The 21,119-nt window shown below is 41.7% G+C and overlaps 2 protein-coding genes across 5 annotated transcripts in view; both read left to right on the top strand.

Annotated features, from left to right (window-relative positions):
* Positions 1-5,086, top strand: part of DAB2 (DAB adaptor protein 2) — a 47,458-nt gene extending 42,372 nt beyond the window's left edge. For all 4 annotated transcript variants that reach the window (XM_079792907.1, XM_079792905.1, XM_079792908.1 and 1 more), the window contains 3 exons: positions 532-641; positions 1,227-1,297; positions 3,354-5,086. In XM_079792907.1, the coding sequence (XP_079649033.1) occupies positions 532-641; positions 1,227-1,292 (176 nt within the window). In that variant the 3' untranslated portion in view covers positions 1,293-1,297; positions 3,354-5,086. The remainder of the gene's footprint in view (positions 1-531; positions 642-1,226; positions 1,298-3,353) is intronic.
* Positions 5,087-15,476: 10,390 nt separating this feature from the next.
* C9 (complement C9) overlaps positions 15,477-21,119 on the top strand; it is a gene marked incomplete at its 5' end in the record, with an annotated part of 32,229 nt that continues 26,586 nt past the window's right edge. Inside the window, 2 exons of the mRNA XM_079798192.1 lie at positions 15,477-15,496; positions 19,172-19,299. Of these exons, the coding sequence (XP_079654318.1) occupies positions 15,477-15,496; positions 19,172-19,299 (148 nt within the window). The remainder of the gene's footprint in view (positions 15,497-19,171; positions 19,300-21,119) is intronic.

The following is a 21,119-nucleotide window of genomic DNA, read 5'->3' on the forward strand; positions in this document are numbered from 1 at the left end:
AGCTACCCACTTCTTCATCTACTATGCCAACAAGTACTAGTATTTCCACTTCATATGGGCCCACAGAATCCATCAGAAGAACACTCTCCCACCCACCAATAGCCTAATCGGTGGTTATGGAGACAATTTAACCATTTACCTTATGAAGCTATTCATCTCACTTTATAAGGTCTGGCCCTATGCTGCCCTCTTGTGACAAATCTTAAGAGGGCTGCCAAGAGCTATTGATATTCCATGGGTGCTGGTAGCTGGAGGGCTGTATAGTAAAGCCTCCACCAAGCTCCATGGCCTCCCGTGAGGGAATCTGAAGCTCTTTCACTTCTAGTCAATCAATATGCATGGTGTCCCCTTCTGAGAGGGATGGATTTGCCTGTAATAATTGGGAGCCTTCATATGTGGTGGTGATGTTTGCTCCATTGATGTACATTTCAAAAACATGGAACTTACTTTCTAAGATAAGCCTGACTGGGGACTGCTCCCTATATTTGGGGAAAGCTTGTCTACTGATCACTTGGGTTTTTCACCTTCTAGAACCACCAAAGCCAGCTCCCAGACAAGGTGCCCCGCCAGCTACCAACTCTTCTGACAATGCATTTGAGAACCCTTTCTCTAAAAATTCTTTCAGTTCATCACAAGCCTCTGTAAGTATCAGCTGCTGCAAGCTGTCAATCACAGTGTGTGCCACATAGAGCTACTGCCTCCTCAGTTAACCTTGCTTGTAGGTATAACAATTCTGTGATGATAAAGGACGGTTGAATAAGATTTATCATTGAGAACCACCACCATGTAATCAACTCACACTGGGGGAAGGTGATTTTTGCAGGGATGTCTATTCTAAACTTGAGAAATGAATATCATATAGAAAAAGTCTTTTGTATCTCATTGAACCTGGCTCATGAAAATACTTGAAGAGAAAATCAAACCAAAGTACTATCTTAAAAAAAACCTTTCAAAGATTTAAGTTCCTGATTTCTCACCCATGATTCTTTAGCTCATAAAAAAAAAAAAAAAATACTTCCCATTCTGGGGAAGCAAACATAATCTACCTGCACCTTGGTTTTGATGCAAATAATAAATATACACCACTAGTTATAAGCTGGCAAATATAAATCATTGTAGACCCTTCTGTGACCTATGTGAATTTTAAAGAAATTAAAGAAGTCTTAAGTATTTTTTTTCTTATAACTATAAGTATACTTATTGATTGGTTGGTTGTATCTCCATAGATGGCTTCTCCTCAACCTGCATCTCCCGATGTATATAGGGATCCTTTCGGAAGTCCTTTTGCCTAACTTCTGTAAGTAGAGTGGCATAGGGGGTGAGGATGAAATTTTAATTTTAGAATTGGGAAGAGGTTCAGTCTCTGTCATTAAGAAGTAATAGACATGGAAATCTATACTTAGCTACTTTGATAATGACTAGGCTGGGTGTTTAAGAAGAGACTTCATATATATATACTAGAGGCTTGGTGCACGAAATTCATGCACTCACAGAGGCGGGGGGGGGGGGGGGTGGGGGGGCGGGAGGGTTCCGCAGCCCGGCCTGCACCCTCTCACAGTCTGGGAGCCCTCAGGGAATGTCTGAATGCTGGCTTAGGCCTGCTCCCGGGGAGGCCACAGCTGCACTCGCCAGCTGTGAGCCCGGCTTCTGGCCGAGGGGCACTCCCCCCGTGGGAGTGCACTGACCACCAGGGGGCAGCTCCTGCATTGAGCGTCTGCCCCCTGGTGGTCAGTGAGCGTCACAGTGACCGGTCATTCGGCCATTTGGTCAATTTGCATATTAGCCCTTTATTATATAGGATATATCAAAAATAGTAATAGACACCTGGGCATGTGGATTTCTATCATATCCTGTGTTTTTGATATTTCAGGTATGTATGGAAGTAAAACATAGCATAATACCTAAAGCTTTCTAGTTTTGTTTTGTTTTGTTTTGTTTTGTTTTGTTTTGTTTTACCTTCATATTTAAGTGATTGCAAAGCATCCTGGTAATTACTTGGTTCCTATAGAACAGCGGTTTTCAGCCTTTTTCATCTCATGGCACCACAAAAATAATTACTAAAATTCTGTGGCACACACAAAAAAATACTATATTTTTTGCTGATCTGACAAAAAATAGGTATAATTCTGATTCATTTGTACTGGATGACCATTGTTGTGTTGGCTGTTGTCATTTTTTTTTTTTCATTTGAAAATCTAAGGGAAAATAGGTCAGTGCCCCTGACTAAATAGTCAGATATTGCATATTTTAAGAATTCTCCTGGCACACTGTTTGAAAATCGCTGCTATAGAAGGCTCAAAATCTGTTGACCTTCTGAAGCCACAAAACAGGTCAGCTTAACAGGTAATGATCACAATACTCTGCCTCCAAAATCAGTACTTATTTCTTTGTGAGGGCCTTCGAACCTAGTCTTAAATAGTCTGATGGCATTAAATCCCGAAGTGGGGACAGTTGCCAATACCTCCTTCAAAAGCAGTGTCAGTGCCGATGAGTTTGAAAGTTGATCCTTTCTGCTAGTGGATTTCATCCTAAGTAAGTTATTGATGTAACCACCCTTTCTTTCTCAACAGTGAGTGGAAGCAACTTTGATTGACATGGAAAGATTGAAGTTAGTGGAGGGAAGGAGGTATATCTGCATTTAGGAGGTGGGCATAGCTGGCTCAGGAGACCCATAGAAAGAGTGAAAAGAACCATTTTCTATCTGACAACAATGAGACTGAGTTTATTTGCAATTTGGATCACCTCCCCCACAATGCATTTCTACAATTGCAGTGTTTCTTACGGGCTTTTTCATAAAATCTGCTTCAGAGAACTGGGTGAGATTGTTGGAAAGGAAAATTCCAGAGCCCACCCTTGCCCTAAAGTATCCCTGTGTGGTGCTGAAGAGAAAAGCTTGGTTTTAACAAGTGCTAATAAGACTGTAACATATTGAAGGGCTAGAAGTCTTAGCAGAGACTCATTCTCACCCTCCTCTCCAGGAGAATCATTGAACAAATAGAAAAATAAAAACTACACTAGGAGCGTAGGAGAACTGTTTGCACTAAATTGAATTGACTAGAGTTCTCTTTGGGGGCTCCTTTTTCTTTAGGTCTTGAAGGAAGAATAATCTTGGTCAACCCGCTAAACTAACAGATTGGGAGGGGAAGCATCATGGGAGAAAATAGCTAACATTATTGATCACTTGTGTTAGGCACTTTATCACAGGTTCTACATTTATTATCTTATTTAACTCTCTTGCGTCATCCCTAGGAGATACTATTACTGACATTTTAAATAATGGCTTGATATTTAATACATTGATATTCAATCCAAAAATTCTAACCACAGGTTTTCTCTTCTCCATACTTCTCTAGGAACTTGGCTTGCTGACTATCCAGAGGAACAGAAAGGTTGGCCTTAGCAGTCAAGGACAAAGCTGATAGCCAGACTAGTCCTGACCTCTGCCCTTGTTCCAGCTTTGCATATTATCTGCTGCCTTATTTCTTGCTGCCTCTTCCACCTGTAAAGTGTCTCTCACTTTCTGTTTAGGTTAACGCTAAACTGAATCTTATAGCTTTAAATAAATTAAGAATCTAAACACTCTAGCTTAAATATAAATGAAGTAGTTTCCCTACATGAACCCTTGCCTATTGTGTCCCTAAAACCTTCTAGAACATTCTACCATGTACCCTCTGGTTGTGCGATGCAGCCACCCCTCGGATCAGAATGCTTTGAATAAATTTTAAAATTCTTACTGTTCAAGGTTGTGTGGGGGGTTCCGTTTTAGAGCATAAAACCTAAAAATTGTAGTAGAGCAGGGCACCTTCTTAAATCTTGCTTCACACCATCACTTCCAGAGAATTTTTAAAGTAAAATTGAAGCAGGTCCAACTTCTCTGTAGGCACTTTGGAATCCGACAAACCCAAGAACCTTTTTAAAGATATACTTCTCCTCTTTCTGAAGATTGTATTTTTCTCAAGGGCAAGAGAATCCTTTCTCCAGTCTGCTGGCTCTTGCCAATGAGGGAAATGCATTATTTGTGTCTCCTCTCCTTTTCCCTCTGATTCTCTTTTCAATCAGTTTTGCTCCTGGGTTCATATCACTTCCTTTTCACAAGAAATGAAGTTTTGTGGGGCAAAACCTTTAATGATTCACAAATCTGAACCCTTGTCACCTTCTCAGTAATTGCTAATCCCAGTAACTAGAATTGCAAATGGGACAACCTTTACCCTTTCTGTGGAATAGGGGGCCATCCTCTTGAGCTGAAGTTCCAGGAGAGCAGTTAATGTTGAAGAAAACCTGAACTCGACTCAGCAATAAAGGACAACACATCAGAAAGTTAAATGTGATTGTGCCAAATATGTTAGGTGCTTATTTGGGGTTATGCTAGACCTTTATCAAGTAACTGGAAAGCTTTCTGGAAGCCACAACCTCATAGTTAGTTGGGAGATAAATAGGAGAAAAAACATACACAAAAACCTGCAGAACAGTTATTTCCTCCTATCATTGCAAACCGAATGTCTGAAATATTTTTCTCCTATAACCTTGGAAACTACCCAGTTCATTTTCAGTCCTATTGCTGGCACAGTTCTGGAGGGTTTGTTCTTGCCAAAATGAGTTTTATTTGTTTATGTTGGGTTTTTAATGTTGTCTCTTGACCCCTAATGCTCTCAGGTTCTTGTGGGTGTTAAATCAACCACATACATGTAACCTTTAGGTAGAAGAAGAGGATGACTGCTTACTATCTAAATAAGATGCTGGCCTCATGAATCTCTATTGATTAGCCCCAACTAGTCCAAGCTAAAGTCCCACAGTTTTATGTTTAATGGTAATAGCTCATCATATTTGGCATAGTTTTCCATCTGGCTTCCTACTCAGTCATTATAAACACAGACTTGAAATAGTATTTTATATGTCCAAATACCTAAATGTGCTAAACTGGAGGCAATTATTTCTAGATAGTTGAATTTTTGAAAGTAGAAAATTTTTTTAAAGTGATGATCAGCCACATAAATATTTTATACATACTTGTTTTCTTGTGCACTTTCTGTATGCAAATAAAGCTATGAATTTACTCATTTCAATAAACTGGAATGGCAGAATCTCATGTGTGACCATCAGTTTATTCTAATATATAACCCCTGTTCTGTGTTGATGTGCTAGGGTCAAGATATAAAATATACCTGTCTAAGGAAGAAATGTTAGTTGTAATACATTGTGAATGGTCACAAAGATGAAGAGGAAATGGAGATGCATTAAATAGGACCATAAGTAAATTATCATCTGATATCTTTCAATTCCTTATTCTCCTCTATCAGACCTACATCCCTCCTTCCTGGGAGATTAATGGGAATCCAGTGGATAAGCCCTGCACCAGCACAACCTCAACTGATGTCAGGAATAAAAACCCTTCAATAGTGAACTCTTGGTTCACACGTTTTACTCTTTGCTTATTCTTGTTCTTGTTTGACCTCACCAGGACACAACCGTGGACTGGCTCAGGCTGGTGCAGGCCATTCCGGAGAGCTTCTGTATGAGGTGGGCCGGCCAATGGTCAGTTATTTTTAACCCTAGGACACCCTTAAACACTCTCCCCTGTATAAACGTTCGAGGCTCTCATTCTTTTCAAGAAGACCTAGACGTTTGAGGAAAATGACCCGAAGGCAGGCCTTGCCTGGATACGGAAGTGTTGGTGCTAAACTTGATTCCTCTAAGAATAAGAGAGATTTGGTGTGTGTGTATGGTGGGGGCGGGGAGGTGTCATTGATTGGTGTTTACTGTTACGGGACGTTCAGTATTACTGTTTACCTTTCCCCTGACCTGAACATTTGCTCTCTTTCTCACAACAATGAGTAGAATATAAAGAAATATGCTCCTCACAAAAGCAGCTTCCAGAAAGCCACAGGTGGAGACGGTTGCTGATAAGCGCATGTGGCACAAATTACCTGATTTATCCAGATGTCTGCAGTGTGTCTAACCCACTGAGCCCATGTACCATTTCCAGGTGGCGTCTGTAAGATCTTGCCAGAGATTAACCCTTGCTCACGTGTGCTAGGGGAGGACACTGGTTTCAGCATAATAGGAACTACTGTTGACCAAGCAGAGGAAGGTGCTTACTGAAGTGTCCCAGCAAAGTGGAACTGGACCTCGTCTTTATCATCTCTCTAGTCACGGGTGCCACTCGGACCTGTATGCCGGAAGTCCATCTCTTGTGGTAACCCTCTTCTACCTGGAAGAGGCTTTCAGTTAAGTATCAGAGAGATCTAAGCTAAAAGCTGAACTTGAACAGTCAGCATGCTCCCAAATGCCTCACATAAAGGCAATACGAAAAGAAAAGGTATTGATTTTCTCAAGATAATCTTGCATTTGAGAGGCGCTTTACCATTTACACAACAGAATGTCATTCTGTAGATATCGTTCCTCTGTGAGGCGGGCTCTGTTTCTGCTCCACCGTGTCTGAGAATGGCCGTGATCTGCTCCACCTCTTCAGAGAGTGGTTTCCATGGTATTTCATTGTAAGACTGAGTGTTGTGGTGGGGAGATCTTCTCAGTAAGTGATTTCAACTCTTCCATCAAAATGTTATCTGTGGTGTCCAGAGAGAGCACAATTCTGTGTCTTTCCTGTGCTGAAAGCAGGGAGGGGGAAGCACGGAGGGCGCAGCTAACTCAGGAGTTTGTTGACTCTGCAATAAACTGATGAGTGAGGACTCTGACCCAAATTCCCGAAAAGGTTCAATACAAAGTCTTCTAGTGAAAGATGGGAGCGCCCCAAAAGCCCCTGGCAAATAGTCAAGCTATTACCGCTGGAGGAGATTGCTAAATACTAAAACACCTGACTCCTGCTGGGAAAGGTTTTAACTAATTCCCTTCCATTCAAAATAACTAAGACCCATGTTCTAAGTTGATGGGCCAAACATGGACATATACAAGGCTGTGAACTGGCCGCAGCCTGTTAACATGTCCTAATTACAGCAATGCTGATGGACAAGGACCAGCCATGTGTCAACTCACCCAACGAGGGACCCTGTTTGCCCTTACTTCTCTGGAATTGTGTAGTTAATTACTAACCCTCTCTGGTGTGCTGAATCATATGAGTGCCCGTCTCTGGGAAGATGAGAGTATGGGTTACTCAGTGACTAAAATTAGTAGGGGCTATTCTTCTCGCATAAAAAAAATCTAGATTAATGGCTGCTGGTTTTAGCTCAACAAGGCCCTCAAAGACACAAGACTTTTCCCTAGCTTTTCACTCCAACTTTTATAGCCTTTTGGCTCCTAATAGTCACAAAATGGCTGCATAGCTCCAAACAGGGAGGGCAGAAAGAGAAAAGGCAGCACAATTCGATGTCTTCTCCTTGTTCTGGGCATTTCAGTTGTTCCCAAGGATTCCGGTGGACGTCAGCGATGCCTCACGGCCACTGCGAGGTTCAAGGGAGACTGGGAAGTCAGGCTTAACGTTTTATCAACTTCTATAGTGAAGATAGTTAGGGAAGAGACACGGCTGGCTAGATAATTTGTGAGACCTAGGGCAAAATAAAATTCCTTTGTTCAACAGGAAAAGAGTGCCATTTGGGGCATTAAAGTATCAACTTCTTTTCTTTCTGCAATTTATCCCATATCGTGGTGTATTTTATCTGCTATTTAATGTTCTAAGCAACAAAAAATTAAAATTTTAGATATTCACATGAGATTTACCACTGATCTTTAACTCATAAGTGGAATCACTGAAATACAATTTGCATTCCTTTTTCTTTTAATCTTTATTTTATTTTATTGATTTTTTACAGAGAGGAAGGGAGAGAGATAGTTAGAAACATCGATGAGAGAGAAACACCGATCAGCTGCCTCCTGTATACCCCCTACTGGGGATGTGCCCGCAACCAAGGTACATGCCCTTGACTGGAATCGAACCTGGGACCCTTGAGTCCGCAGGCCGACACTCTATTCACTGAGCTAAACCGGTTTCGGCTACAATTTGCATTTCATAAGTCCTATATGCACTGTACTTCCTTCCTTCTGGAACAATGGAAACACTGCACTGTTTTTAATTCACTTCCTGACACACGTACATTCTACTATAGACTCTAGATTACTAATCAGTAAAGAAAATAGGGGGGAGAAAAAACTCTGGGTTGTCCAATCTTTCTATGTCATTATTTTCAGCGTAAGTAGGTGGCTAATGCAGGGACAGAACACTATTAAGAAAGGTCTGACCGTGTTTCTTGATCATTTGTGTTTTTTTGTGTGTTGGAAGCAAGTTCTAGTTCAAAGGAACAGTGTGACTTCTCAGAGCTGTCACTGAGTCATGGACATAATCCACTTACCTTATATTCACTTTTGCTTTGAGTTACTGAACTCCTACACCTCATGAGCTCACCTGAATTTCATGTTCAGAGGGCAACATGAACACGGTGTACAAATGGGGTGACATTTCCCATGCGTATTTCCTCTGTTCGTGGGCATGCTTCATTTTCCCATCAGACTTTGCTTTCAAAACAAAAGTTCAAACATAAAATTAAGAATCTGAAGACGGCAACAATAGAGCACTGAAGCCAGGATGGGGTCCTTCTGAATGCTGAGCCCTGAGCACTGGGCGGGTTGCATGCCCGTGAAGCCAGACTTGGCAGGAAGGCCTTGGAAATGGGTGGTGGATTAGCCAATGCGACTCCCACATGCCGGGATGATAGTGTAACCCGATGCCAATGCTGGCCCACCACCAAATGCAGATCACAGCAGTCTTTGACTGCGTAGCACCCTCTGGGCAGAAGACAAGCACATCGAAGGCATAGTCAGCAAAGCCCATGGCAAGGTACCTTGACTAGAAAGGGGAAGCAAAAGAGTGCAGAGGACTGACTAGTTTCTGTGTGTGAGTAGCATGAGAATTACCAGAGACGATAAAAATTGGAAGGAGGTAGGGAATTAAAAGCCACAGCACGGTAGGCTTCAATGTTGACATAACCTAATTTGAACTCAAGGGCTGTGCCATTTCAGTTGGATCCGTTGGAAAGATATCGAGGGGAGGACTGTAAAACTCCTGAGCTCTTACTTCCTGATTGGCACAGGGGTATGTGGAAGAGGGTATAGAGAGGATAAATGGTAATGGAAAAAATATATATAATAATAAAATAAAATAATAAAATAAAATGCTTTGTAGCTCTCCATTTTACTTCATTGCAAGCATGACACTGCCAGATTTGGCAGACAATAGTGGATTCAGGGATAGGTCACAGAAGTCAATGAATAATAACAGCAACCTACCCAGAATTTACCACCTACAGACACTATTCTTGAATGTATTACAAATAAATAATTTAATTTTCATATCACCTCTGAGTTGGGAAGGGACTACCACCACCACCATTTTACAGAAGAGGGTACTGAGGCACAAAGTCATGGAGTTAGTAAAAGGCTAAAGTGAAATCCCATCCAGTCTCCAATGTCCTTGCACTTGACCTCAAATTAACCACTTAACCACTCCATTGCTTCTAAAACCGACACCATTCCCTTTACAGTGACATATCTTACATTCACCAAGATTTTATTCATAGTACTTTTCCTGTAACCAATTTGCTTGTCACAAAAATGGATGAAAAAAAATGTTTTCATTCATTTTTAATTCGGCAAGTTAATCACTGTTTGACCTTTCTAGAGCTCGCTTTCAGCATGGATTAGTTATCACTTCAAAGTTTGAATTTTCTAATTCTCAGTGCAACAGAGCAATTTAACCTCACATTTAGTCCATTCTCATTCAGGGTTTACAAGTGAGCCTGTTTGTTTTTAATGCAAGCTTCAGACTACCCACAATGAACGATGGGGTGTGAGCAATGTTCTCCCAATTTATCAGTGGTTCTCAACTTTTCTAATGCCGCGACCCTTTAATACAGTTCCTCATGTTGTGGTGACCCCCCAACCATAAAATTATTTTTGTTGCTACTTCATAACGCGACCCACAGGTTGAGAACCGCTGCTGTAGAGCCTAAGACCATTGGAAAACACAGATATTTACATTACGATTCATAACAGTAGCAAAATTACAGTTATGAAGTGGCAACGAAAATAATTTTATAGTTGGGGGTCACCACAACATGAAGAACTGTATTAACGGGTCGCAGAATTAGAAAGGTTGAGAACCACTGTTCTACATGATAAATAGTAAATCATCCTGCATCTGCTTACAGTCAGGTTAGATGCATGCCCTGTGGTCAATGAGGAAGACTGATCACACATTCCATTTTGTAGCAGGAATACTGCTGTGTAGTTTCATCAAAATCTCCCATCCAGTGGCAGCATGCTCTTAATGAACTGGTTAAACCTATGTATTGATGACACTCAGTTTATTTACATTCTCTCCTCCAAAGTTCAGGATTTAAAAAGCTATATCAGTGGTGATGACTTTCTTAAGCTTTTAATTTGACAAACACAAACCTTTGAACTGTTAATATTGAAAACTGAACGAGTAAACACAGAGCAGAGAGACAACCGGAAGCCCATCGACAACACACACACAACCCCATGACAGTGAAAAGCACAAGTCAGCGAAGAGAGAAAAAGTAAATAAAGGAGATGATGCTGGACCAGACACAGGATCAAGTTCCTGACTTAACTCATCTGTAATTATCAAGCAGCCCTATCCCTAGAGAAGAAAGCTTAGCGAACATGTCTGGAGAAGACACATGTATTTCCTAACAAGGTCTCAAACAGTTGCTTACACAACACTTGTGTGCAAAGAAAAACATAACTTTCTTCCTTGCTTTTTTATTTCTTGCTTTATTTCTCTCTTTCTTGCTCCAGTCTGATCTTCCTCCCATGCCTCCCCTTTGCTGGGTGAAGGTGCCAATATGTAACCTCAATCCAGTCATTATTACTCCCTCCATAAGTAACTATCTCTTTTAAATATGTGCTCAGTAATTCAAATGTCTTTCCTTCTTCCTGCTCTTCTCCATGATAATGTTTAGTAGTATGAGGGTGTGGGGGTGTGGGTGGGGGAGGGGGGTGTTGAGAAAGGGCTAGATCCTCAGACAGGTCCTTATGCTGTCCTCTGGTTCTTCCAGTCTCTGCAGCATCACCTCATCTACCTTGTTGCTACCTGTAGCTAAAGCTTTTGACTGAAGATTGTGGACTCTATTCTTCTCCATGCAGTTGGGGGCCCTGCAGGGCCTGGTGGTTCTCCCTGCTCCCTGGCCCCCCACCTTGGCTCTCATAACACTGGGCTCCTGAGGTCTGATTGTAAGTGCTTCTCCAGTTTCCCCCTCAGCTCCAGGCCCACGTTGCCCTTAATGTAGCAAGCCTCCCAGCAAGCCTGCCAGCTACCCCCACTCTCCCTCCTCAGGTCAGAGGGGAGCTTAGATGGCCTCTGTGGCCCTTGGTTGCCAAAGAAATCCAGGGAGCCAAATTCAGTCCCTCCCGTCTTGCCAAGTACATGGCACAAACACTTTTATTCCGAGTTGGCTTCCCCATACTGGGAAAGTCTGGAAGCTGTTCTCCCAGCGTTTCAGACGGCAAGGACAGAAACACCTATCTTTGATCTCAACCTACGTATCATGCTGGCTCTATTCTGGGTAGTTGGCCTGAAAAACTTACTCAGAACAGACATCTCCCAGCCTTCTTCTCCCACCTTTGTCTTTCCCCTCTCACTAGTTCTCAGACTGGCAGTCTTTTCACCTTTTCTGCATAATAACCTGGGTTGTCCCCACTGCTTTGAGATGCACATGTGATTAATTGCTTTTTTATTCTACCATCTCTTCCCTGGGAACAAGCCTCAGGGTTCAGCCTGGGAGTTGTAAAGGGCCAAGAAAACATCATTTTAAAAGAGAAAAAAATTAAAGAGAGTTTAAGATTTGCAAAGCGTCATCTATTACATTTAATTGGGTTGACATGTTGTTAACTGATAAATCTGAATTGGGTTTGGTCCTCAAACACTAGTTTCTTTTTGTCAAAGTCTAAAGTTCCAGAAGCCAAATACATCTCAACCAAGTGAAATTAACTGACCAAAGGCCAATGAAAGGATAGATAGTCAGAGATAGTGTCCACGAGATTTAGGCAAAGCAGTGGAAAATGTTATAGGTGGGATTGGTGCCAGATTGTTTATAGATGCCGGTGCAAGGAGTGGAAGCTGTATGAGGGAGTTGCGTTTCAGAGAGGAGTTCATTCATGGACAGGGGATTCAGAAATAGTATGAAAGATAGGCCAGCGGGAAGATGATAATCTGGAGGGAAATGGAGCAATCAAAGAGCTGGATGGCTCAATAAAGCCAAAGAACGGAGAAACAGAGTGTGAGAGTGAGGTAATCCTCCATGGCCTGCATGTAGACCTTATACATTGCTTACAAATTTCAAGCTCAGGAAAGCCCGTGAAAGTAATCCCATTAGACATCTCAAGCTCTTGCAAGAAAGGGTGGTGAGAGTAGATAACTTTTACTGTAGGTAGGACTGTTTCTGGAGAAGGAGGGCAGTTCTGGGGAAACTAGCTCTAAATCTGTTACCTTCACAACCTACCCCTGCTTTATTGGTCTTTGTATATGATAATGTTTGAAAATTTACTCCGCAAACTTTATAAAGTACAGATGCAAGAGCCCGTTCCAGCTTAATTATTACAATCAGATGGAGGTGAGCAGGGGTCAGTGTTTTTTCATAGGTCCCCAAGTCATTCTACTATGCAAGCAGTGTTTTTTTAAATATTTAAAAATACTGACCCAAGGATATGTTTATTGATTTTTTTAGAGAGAGGAAGGGAGGGAGAGAGAAACATCAATGTGAGAGAGAAATATCAATCGGTTGCCTCTCACACATGCCCCAACAGGGGACCAAACCTGCAATCCAGATATGTGCCCCGACCAGGAATTGAACCCGTGACCTTTCAGTGTACTGGACAACACTCCAACCTACTGAGCAGCACAGGTCAGGGCTCAACCAGTGTTTTAAGAGCAGCTGTGATGGCCACCTTTTCAGGTACTTCCAAAACACCTTCCCCTTTCCGAAAGTCCTGGAGAACATGCAAAAGGAAGTGGGGGTGGGGGGTGAGTGGCATTGTTTATGATGGGTTGGAGCAAATTGTTCCATCTCAGAATCTTTCATGCTGACATAATTGATCATGTGTTTCTGGACCATATTCTCCTAGGGCAGTGGTCGGCAAACTGCGGCTTGCGAGCCACATGCGGCTCTTTGGCCCCTTGAGTGTAGCTCTTCCACAAAATACCACATGTGGGCGCACACGTACAATGCGATTGAAACTTCATGACCCATGCGCAGAAGTCGGTTTTTGGCTCTCAAAAGAAATTTCAATCGTTGTACTATTGATATTTGGCTCTGTTGACTAATGAGTTTGCCGACCACTGTTAAGGGATAATGTAAATGCCGTAGGGAGTTGACCTGAATTCTTCAAAGTCATGCACTACACCTGTAAAGAAAGCTGGGTTGTAGGTGCATCTGACACTTCGCCTTTCCCATTTGTGCTAATAGCCCACACAGCTCGTTTTGACACTGGGACTGCTCTGTGGGGCCTCCCTCTCCAGCCAGCACAGTTCTCTTACTAATTCTGTGTTTATGCCTCTATGGAAATTATTAACAGACCTTTCTTTCCCAAATTGCACACTCCCTTTTCCTCAGAATCTCTGAAGATGAGCACCACTTGGTTGGTTGCTTTTGTTGTCCTTTTAACACCGCTGCTAATCTCAGCCAATTGAGCATTGCCTGAATATACTTGTCAATACGAGAAAACAGCAGGCCAAGAATTATGAAATATCTCTCCTTTGATTGGACTTTGCACCCAGGAAGGCAATTCAACAAAAATCTGATAAAAAACAAACAATTGTTCCCGGTATCCTCACCCTCTGCTAATAAGTGCCTCCGTGGACCCAGCTGGCCATTGCACTCAGAGCTGACCAAGCAGAGCAGATGGCGGGGGGCCGGGGCTTCGCCTTGGCGATATGGATATGCGTGTTAGAAATCAGTGTCCTGACAGCAGGCCCCACTCCCTGGTGAGTCGCTCTTCTGTTTTCTCTGCAATTTCACTGCGGGCTTGGACACTTCAAGGTCTACTTCATAGCAAAGCAGGTAAAACATGTTAACCCACCTTGAGATATGTAGCCCCAGAATTTAAACTTTGAAAAAGGGTAAGTACAGGCATGGGTGTGTCTTTGAGAGTTTTCTGAGGAAACTTGCTGCTGTTTCTTGGCATTTCTTTAGGGGTGAGGGGGGGCAAAAGCATTCAATGCTAAGGCTGAGATAGTCTTTAAGTGCTTGGAATGCTAAAACAAAGCTGATTTTCACTCGAGTAGATAAACCTGGGTTTATCAGTATCTAACGTCTGGGAAGTTTAAAGCTAAGGAAATTAATCTTTCCCACGCTCTGTTTCAATGTCTAACACTGAACCTATCGAAGCCATCGCCCACTGGCCCCCACGTTAGGCAAATGAACCATTTGTGCTTCTCGTCCTTAATACCCCAAGCTATGTGGTCGTGCTCTCAGCAAAGAAACGTACTTTCTCTCCTTTTGCTCTGATCCTCACTGGAAACTCGAAGCCCATGCCAAGCCGGTGGGGGAACCATACTAACCAGACAATACAGAACATCTACACCATACCCAGAATTGCTGCAGGACAGGCCTGTGTGACCCCATCCAGCATGCTCTGATGACAGTACTGAAATACTGTGAGCTGTGACAGGATGGCTGGGGGAAATAGCTTCCCAAACACTGTCCCCCTGCCCAGACATGACTGATCTGCGTTCAGTGCTTCTTTGGTCATTTGATTCGTGGTTTAACTCAATTCTGTTTTGGACTCTGATGTCCACCTCAAGCATCTCTTTGCCTGCCTGGCGGCTGCAGTGGAGGCTGCCTTACTGCCTGGACCCCCTTGGCACGTGGTTTGCCCCAGGGGGGGGGCAGGGAGGTGCTACCCAGTCCTGCAAGGGCTTGAGTCCAGTGCTCCGCCAGGCTTTCCCCCATCCCACCTCCTCCTCTTCCCGTGGTCTCTGAGAAGCATTGTCCCACCTAGATAATACGTTCATTTACTCGACATCAGGTACAAAGGGGAGTTGGAGAGTCAGCTTCTGAGAGTTGCTTTAGCCTTCTGGTACTTACCCTGACCCTTAAATAAATAAATAAAAAATGATAATTTAACAACCCACATTCCTGGATCGTGACTCCTGCAGATTAAAAATGAGAGCCTGTGGGGAAGGCTTCATGTGCTTTGAAGTTTGTACCCCCTGGGTCCTGGCCACGCTCAGCTGTTTCAGGGAGGACCAGAGAGCCCCCTTGGCCGGCCCCCAGCTCCGAGCAGCTGCGCTGCTCAGTGGACTTGGCTGCGCGTTCCCACCGCCATGCCCTCGCGAGTTTGTTAGGGTTGCCCTGCTCTGCCCTTGGGAACAGGGTTGGGGTCAAAACAGAGTGTTCAGATCAGTCCTGAAGTGAGACACATAGTTCAGCCAGAGAATAAAGAGTTTTTAAAAGTATGAATTTGATTAGAATGGAGCCCTAGACTTCCCAAGCTCAGTTCAAGGGGCCATGACTTACAAACTGACCCTGTAAGCTATTCAAACGCTCTGTACCTTCGTTCCCTCATCTGTGACATGGTGGTTGTATCCATTTCTTAGTATCACAAACTGGGTGCTTCAAACCACAGAAATGTATTGCCTCACCGTTCTGGAGGCTAGAAGTCTGAAATCGAGCTGTGGGCAGGGCCGTGCTCCCCAGAGGCTCTGGGGAGGATCTTTCTCAGTGGTGGCCAGCAATCCTTGGCATCCCTTAGCTTGAAGCTACATCATTCCACTCTCTCTATCATCACATGGCCACCTTACTTCATCTTCCTTCTGTGCAAGTCTGTCTGATTCTAAATTTCCTCTTTTGATAAGGACACCAGTCATATTGGGTTAAGGGCTACCCTAATGATTTCATTTTAACTTGACTTTTCTCTGTAAAGACCCTCTTTCCAAAAAAGGTCACACTCTGAGGTACAGGAGGTACCTGGTAGAATTTCAACCTAATAAGGTTTCTAATGAAGGTTCAATATTATAAATGGAATGTACTTATAGCTAAGCCTGTCATGTGCTAAGAACTTGATACATGTGACATATCCTTTAAAATAATAACACTGCCATTACTTTCACTTTGATATGCTTTCTGGTTTAGGAGAGGAAGGGATGGAGTTACAGCTAGCATGCAGGGGACATCATGTGGCTGCAGACATTTCATCTTAAGTCACAGCTGCTGTGAGCTATTGCTGTGGGAGATTTTCAATGATCATTTTTTATTTTTTATTTTTGCAAACATGAGTGTGTCCTTGAGAAAAGGTCATGAGGGGGATATCATCTTGTATGTTTCTCAAGGTAGAATAGAAGTGTTGAAAACCACTGTGCTAATACAATAGCAGCTCATAACATAGATCCTGGAGCTGGGTGACCTGTGTTTGATTCCAAGGTCCACAGTTTACTAGCTCTGTGACCCTAGGGCCTACACAAATGCCTTAACTTCTCTAACTTTGTTCTTCACCTGAAAAATGGGAACAAAAATGTGACCTGCTGGGAGAAATTCCTGAGATAAAGAAAGCAGTGTGCTTAGCCCAGTAACAGGCAGGTGGTGAGTGTGTGATGAATGTAGCTATCATTATCTTTACTTTTTAATTTGTAAATAACAAAATATTTACACAAGCCAAAGATCAATAACTATAATGAGGTATATATTAAGAAGTCTCAATTTCCCTACTCATAACTTTTCATGCGATCTGTGTGACTATATGTAAAGTACTTAGAACACTCCCGGCATCCACCTCACCCTTTCCCTGTAGGTTACCACCTTTATTAGTTTATAATCTTACTCTAAACATTTATTTGTTAAAGATATACTATCTCATACTTAGCTTTTTTCTTTGTACTTTATGATATGTTCTGGAGACCTTTCTGTATTGGTATAGAAGGAACTTCTTTATTCTCCTCACACCTGATTAATTTTCCATTGTGTGGCTATACCGTTGAGATAATCTGTCTCTTATTGAATATTTGGGTTGCTTCCAATCTTTTGTGCTATAAACAGTGTTGCAATGAATAGCCTTATTCACATATCATTTTGCAAGCAGATTATTGTACCTGAGGGCTAATTCCCAGAAGCGATATAATTGGGTCAAAAGGTAATCAATTGCTGAAATTGCCCTATGGCCTGGTGAGGTTTGTATTATTTTGCACTTGCGCCAGCAGTGTGTGATAACACAAATAAGTGGAAGGATATATACTATGCTCATGGATTAGAAGGATTGATATTGTTAAAATGTCCTTACTACCTAAAGTAATATAAACATGCAATGCAACCTCTACTAAAATACCAATGGTATTCTTCTCAGAATTAGAACTAATCTTAACATTTATGTGAAACCACAGAAGACCCCGAATAGCTGAAGAGGCATGGAGAAAGAACAAAGTGTGAGTTATCACACTCCCTGATATGACACTATACTACCGAGCTGCAATAATGAAAGGTGCTGGGGTAAAGCCAGATACAGAGATCAATGCAATAGGATAGAGAGCCCAGAAATAAATCCTTGCTTAAATCCAGGCAAGAAGGAGGTTGTCTAATTGATGTGCTCTCCCTGGAGATGCTACACGGAAAAACTGTATCTATCCTTATTCATGCAAATGTCCTCATTATTTCAAAATGTCTAAAACTCGTGCGACTATTACATCTGGATATTATTTTTTTAAATATATTTTATTGATTTTTTTCCAGAGAAGAAAGGAGAGGGATAGAGAGTTAGAAACATCAATGAGAGAGAAACATCTATCAGCTGCCTCCTGCACGCCCCCTACTGGGGCTGTGCCCACAACCAAGGTACATGCCCTTGACCAGAATCGAACCTGGGACCCTTCAGTCCGCAGTCCACAGGCCGACATTCTATCCACTGAGCCAAACGGACCAGGGCTCATCTGGAAATTATTGAGTAAACTATGACTTTTTAGTTTAATTCAAAGAGGATTTGAGTGAGTCGGGGGAAATGGCAGCATAGGGGACAGGGCAAAATTGCAGTGAACTACGAGTGCAGAGGTGAAGATTCTAGATCTAGTTCTGCTACTAACTGCCTAACTTTGGATAAGTAGTACAGTTTTCTGGCTTTAGGTTCCCATCTATAAAACAGAGCTAATACCCTCAGTGGCATAAAGTTTTAATGAGAAAATGAGCTTTGAAAATTGTCCAGTAAAACTAGAAAACTAGTAGACAAATATAAGAAATTGTTTTATCAAAAAATATTTATTGAGTGTTATGGGCTGAATTGTGCCCCATCCCAACGCCCCCAAAAAACACGTGTTGACCTCTGAATCCATAGTACCTCTAAATGTGACTGTATTTGGAGATAGGGCCTTTCAAGTGGTTAGTAAGTTAAAGTGAGGTCATTATGATGGGCTCTAATCCAATGTGACAGGTGTCCCTATAAGAAGAGTGAATCTGAATACAGGCGCATACAGAGGAAAGACCAGGTAAAGACCTTGGGGAGATGTTAAAACAAAATGATAATATGAACATCTAAGTAAGTGATGAATACAAAAAAAAAAATAGACAGGAAGAGATCATCCAGTTGAAGGCAACAACATGAGTACTAGAAAAACTAGAAGATATTGAAAAAAACCTATAGAGACATTAATAGGTAGAGCCTAGAGTAATTTCTGAAACCAATCATAGACCAGCTCCATGACATTTTCAGGTCAACTATGGCTTCAAGCTTGGGTTCTTTTGATATAATAAGCACCCTCTCCCCCTTAAATAACACCCTTTCAGATTTCATGGATATCCACCAGATGTTTCCAACTAGTGTTTCTCAACATTGCATAAACATGGAAATCTCCTGGCATACCCTTTTGAAAACATTGATGCCTAAAGAAAGCCCATCCTCAGTAAGCCTGATTTAATTGATTTGGAGTAATGATCACAACTTTACAATCCCTATGTTTAATATCTGAGGGATATAATGTGCAATCGATATTGAAAACCAATGCTATCAATCATAAAAGGGAATCTGCCCTTGTCCCTTGATGAGGCTTGTCAGTTCTAGCTGCCACCTGAGTTTTATGGAAAAGTTCTAGCAAAGAATTTCTCAGCCATGTGATTTCAGATAAACACAAATAGTCAGACTTCTAGGAAAGCAAGTTCCTCAAGAAGTTTTGGCAGCCTGCGTCATACAATTTAATGTGCACTTTTGAAAGGTTAATGTTCTTCAGGCCTCCTGGTTTTCTGGGTGATGTAGGCAAGAGTCAGGCTTACAAAAATGTTGTCTCCAGTCATGAAGCCAACATTAATGACAAGGAATTCTCCCACAAATACAACATGGGTGACTCACCAGGAGATCGTAACAAATATAGGCCAACTGTCCAAGACAAAATGATCAAGGACTTCCCGTTCTGCACTTACTCATTTATTTGTTTAAAAAATATTTACTTAGCTCCTACTGTATCTAGGCACTTGATATATACAAGCTGAACAAAATTTAAAATTTTCTTAACTCACTGATATTTTTATCTAGAACATGAATTCTGTTAGTTTGGGGATCATGGTTTTGTTTTATTTTGTTTTTCTGTTTTACACACAATATATCTTTGATATCTAGCAAATTAAAGATGATTAATAAATATTTGATGAATCAGTAAATGAATGTACAACTCAGTGAAAAAGTAATCAAATAAGTGAAATATATCATTGCAAAGGTTCTTATGCCATAGGGAAAAACCAGATGCTATAAAAATATGTGCACAGAAAATTAAATCACTCAGGAGATTTAAAACATTTCTTAGGGAAAAAAATATGCTCAAAATGATGTCAGTATGGTGAGTGGGAAATAATAGGTTTAGAGGCCTGAAGGCATGAAAAAAAGTAACTTACCTTGGAAATTTCAAATTTAATATGGCTGGAACTTCAATGAAGAAAAAAATGAAGTTGAAGAATTAAGGAGATAGTCATGTACAGTTCTCTAGACCATGTGTCTTAGTTTCCTATTGCAGCTGTAACAAATTACTACAAACTAGTGGCTTAAAAAAACATAAAATGTATTATCTTACAGTTCTGTAGATCAGAAGTCTGAAGTGGGTCTCACTGGGCTAAAATCAAGATGCCAGCAAGGCTATGTTTCTTTCTGGAGGCTCTAGGGGAGAATTCATTGTCTTGATTCTTCCAGCTTCTAGAAACTGCCTCTATTTCTTGGCTCATGGCCCCCATCCATCCTCAGGGCCAGCAACAGCTGGTGGAGTCCCTTTTCATGCTTTGAATTTTGCCTGCCTCTTCTTCTGTCTTCACATCTCTCTCAACCAGTCTTCTGCTCTTGAGCTCACATGATTGGAATGGGCCCACCCAAATAATACAGAATAATCTCATGTTAATCATATCTGCAAAGTCCCTTTTCCATGTAAAGTAACATACAGTATTCACAAAATCTGGGGATTAGGACATGTACATCTTTGGGGTCATTAAGCTGCCTATCACACCATGATGGAAAGTTTGAACTTTATCTTAAAAGCAAAGGGAAGTTACTGAATGGTTTTCAGTAGGGAAATGGTGTGATCAACTTTGCATTTTTTAAAAATCCCTCTGGATGATTTATGAAGACTGAATTAGAAAGAAACTATTGTCACCTAGGAGAATGTAATGTTAGTGTAGATCAGAGAAATGTCTACACTAGATGAGATGAAGGATGGATAGATTTAACAATTACTTAGGAGACTGTAATCAGCAGGCTTCCGTGGTTGATTAGATATGGGAGATGAGCATGGCGGATGCTGAGAAAGACAAGCAATACCCAAGTCTCTAGTTAGGGTGACTTCTTAATTGGAGATCCTATTTACCAAAATAACAAATGCTGGTAGAGGGGCAGTCTTGAGAGAAGAGGATAAATAAAGAATTTTAGGGGGGATGTATTGAGTTCTATGAGCCACAAAGACATTTAAGTGCAAATGTCCAATTGAGAATTATATCCAAGCATTTAAAATTCAGAAAAGATGTGTGGACTGCAGACTTATCTCTGGTTATCATTAGCATACACATGGAAATCAAAGCTCTGGAAAATGTGTAAAGAGGGGGGAAAAATCCAAGGATAGGACCTTGAAGAAAAACAGCATTTCAGAGACTATCAAAGGAGGAAGAGTCTGCATAAGAGAGTTGGAGAGCAGGGCAAAGGAG

The sequence above is a fragment of the Cnephaeus nilssonii genome (genome assembly GCF_951640355.1).
Source record: "Cnephaeus nilssonii genome assembly, chromosome: 2".
Taxonomy (NCBI): Eukaryota; Metazoa; Chordata; class Mammalia; order Chiroptera; family Vespertilionidae; genus Cnephaeus; species Cnephaeus nilssonii.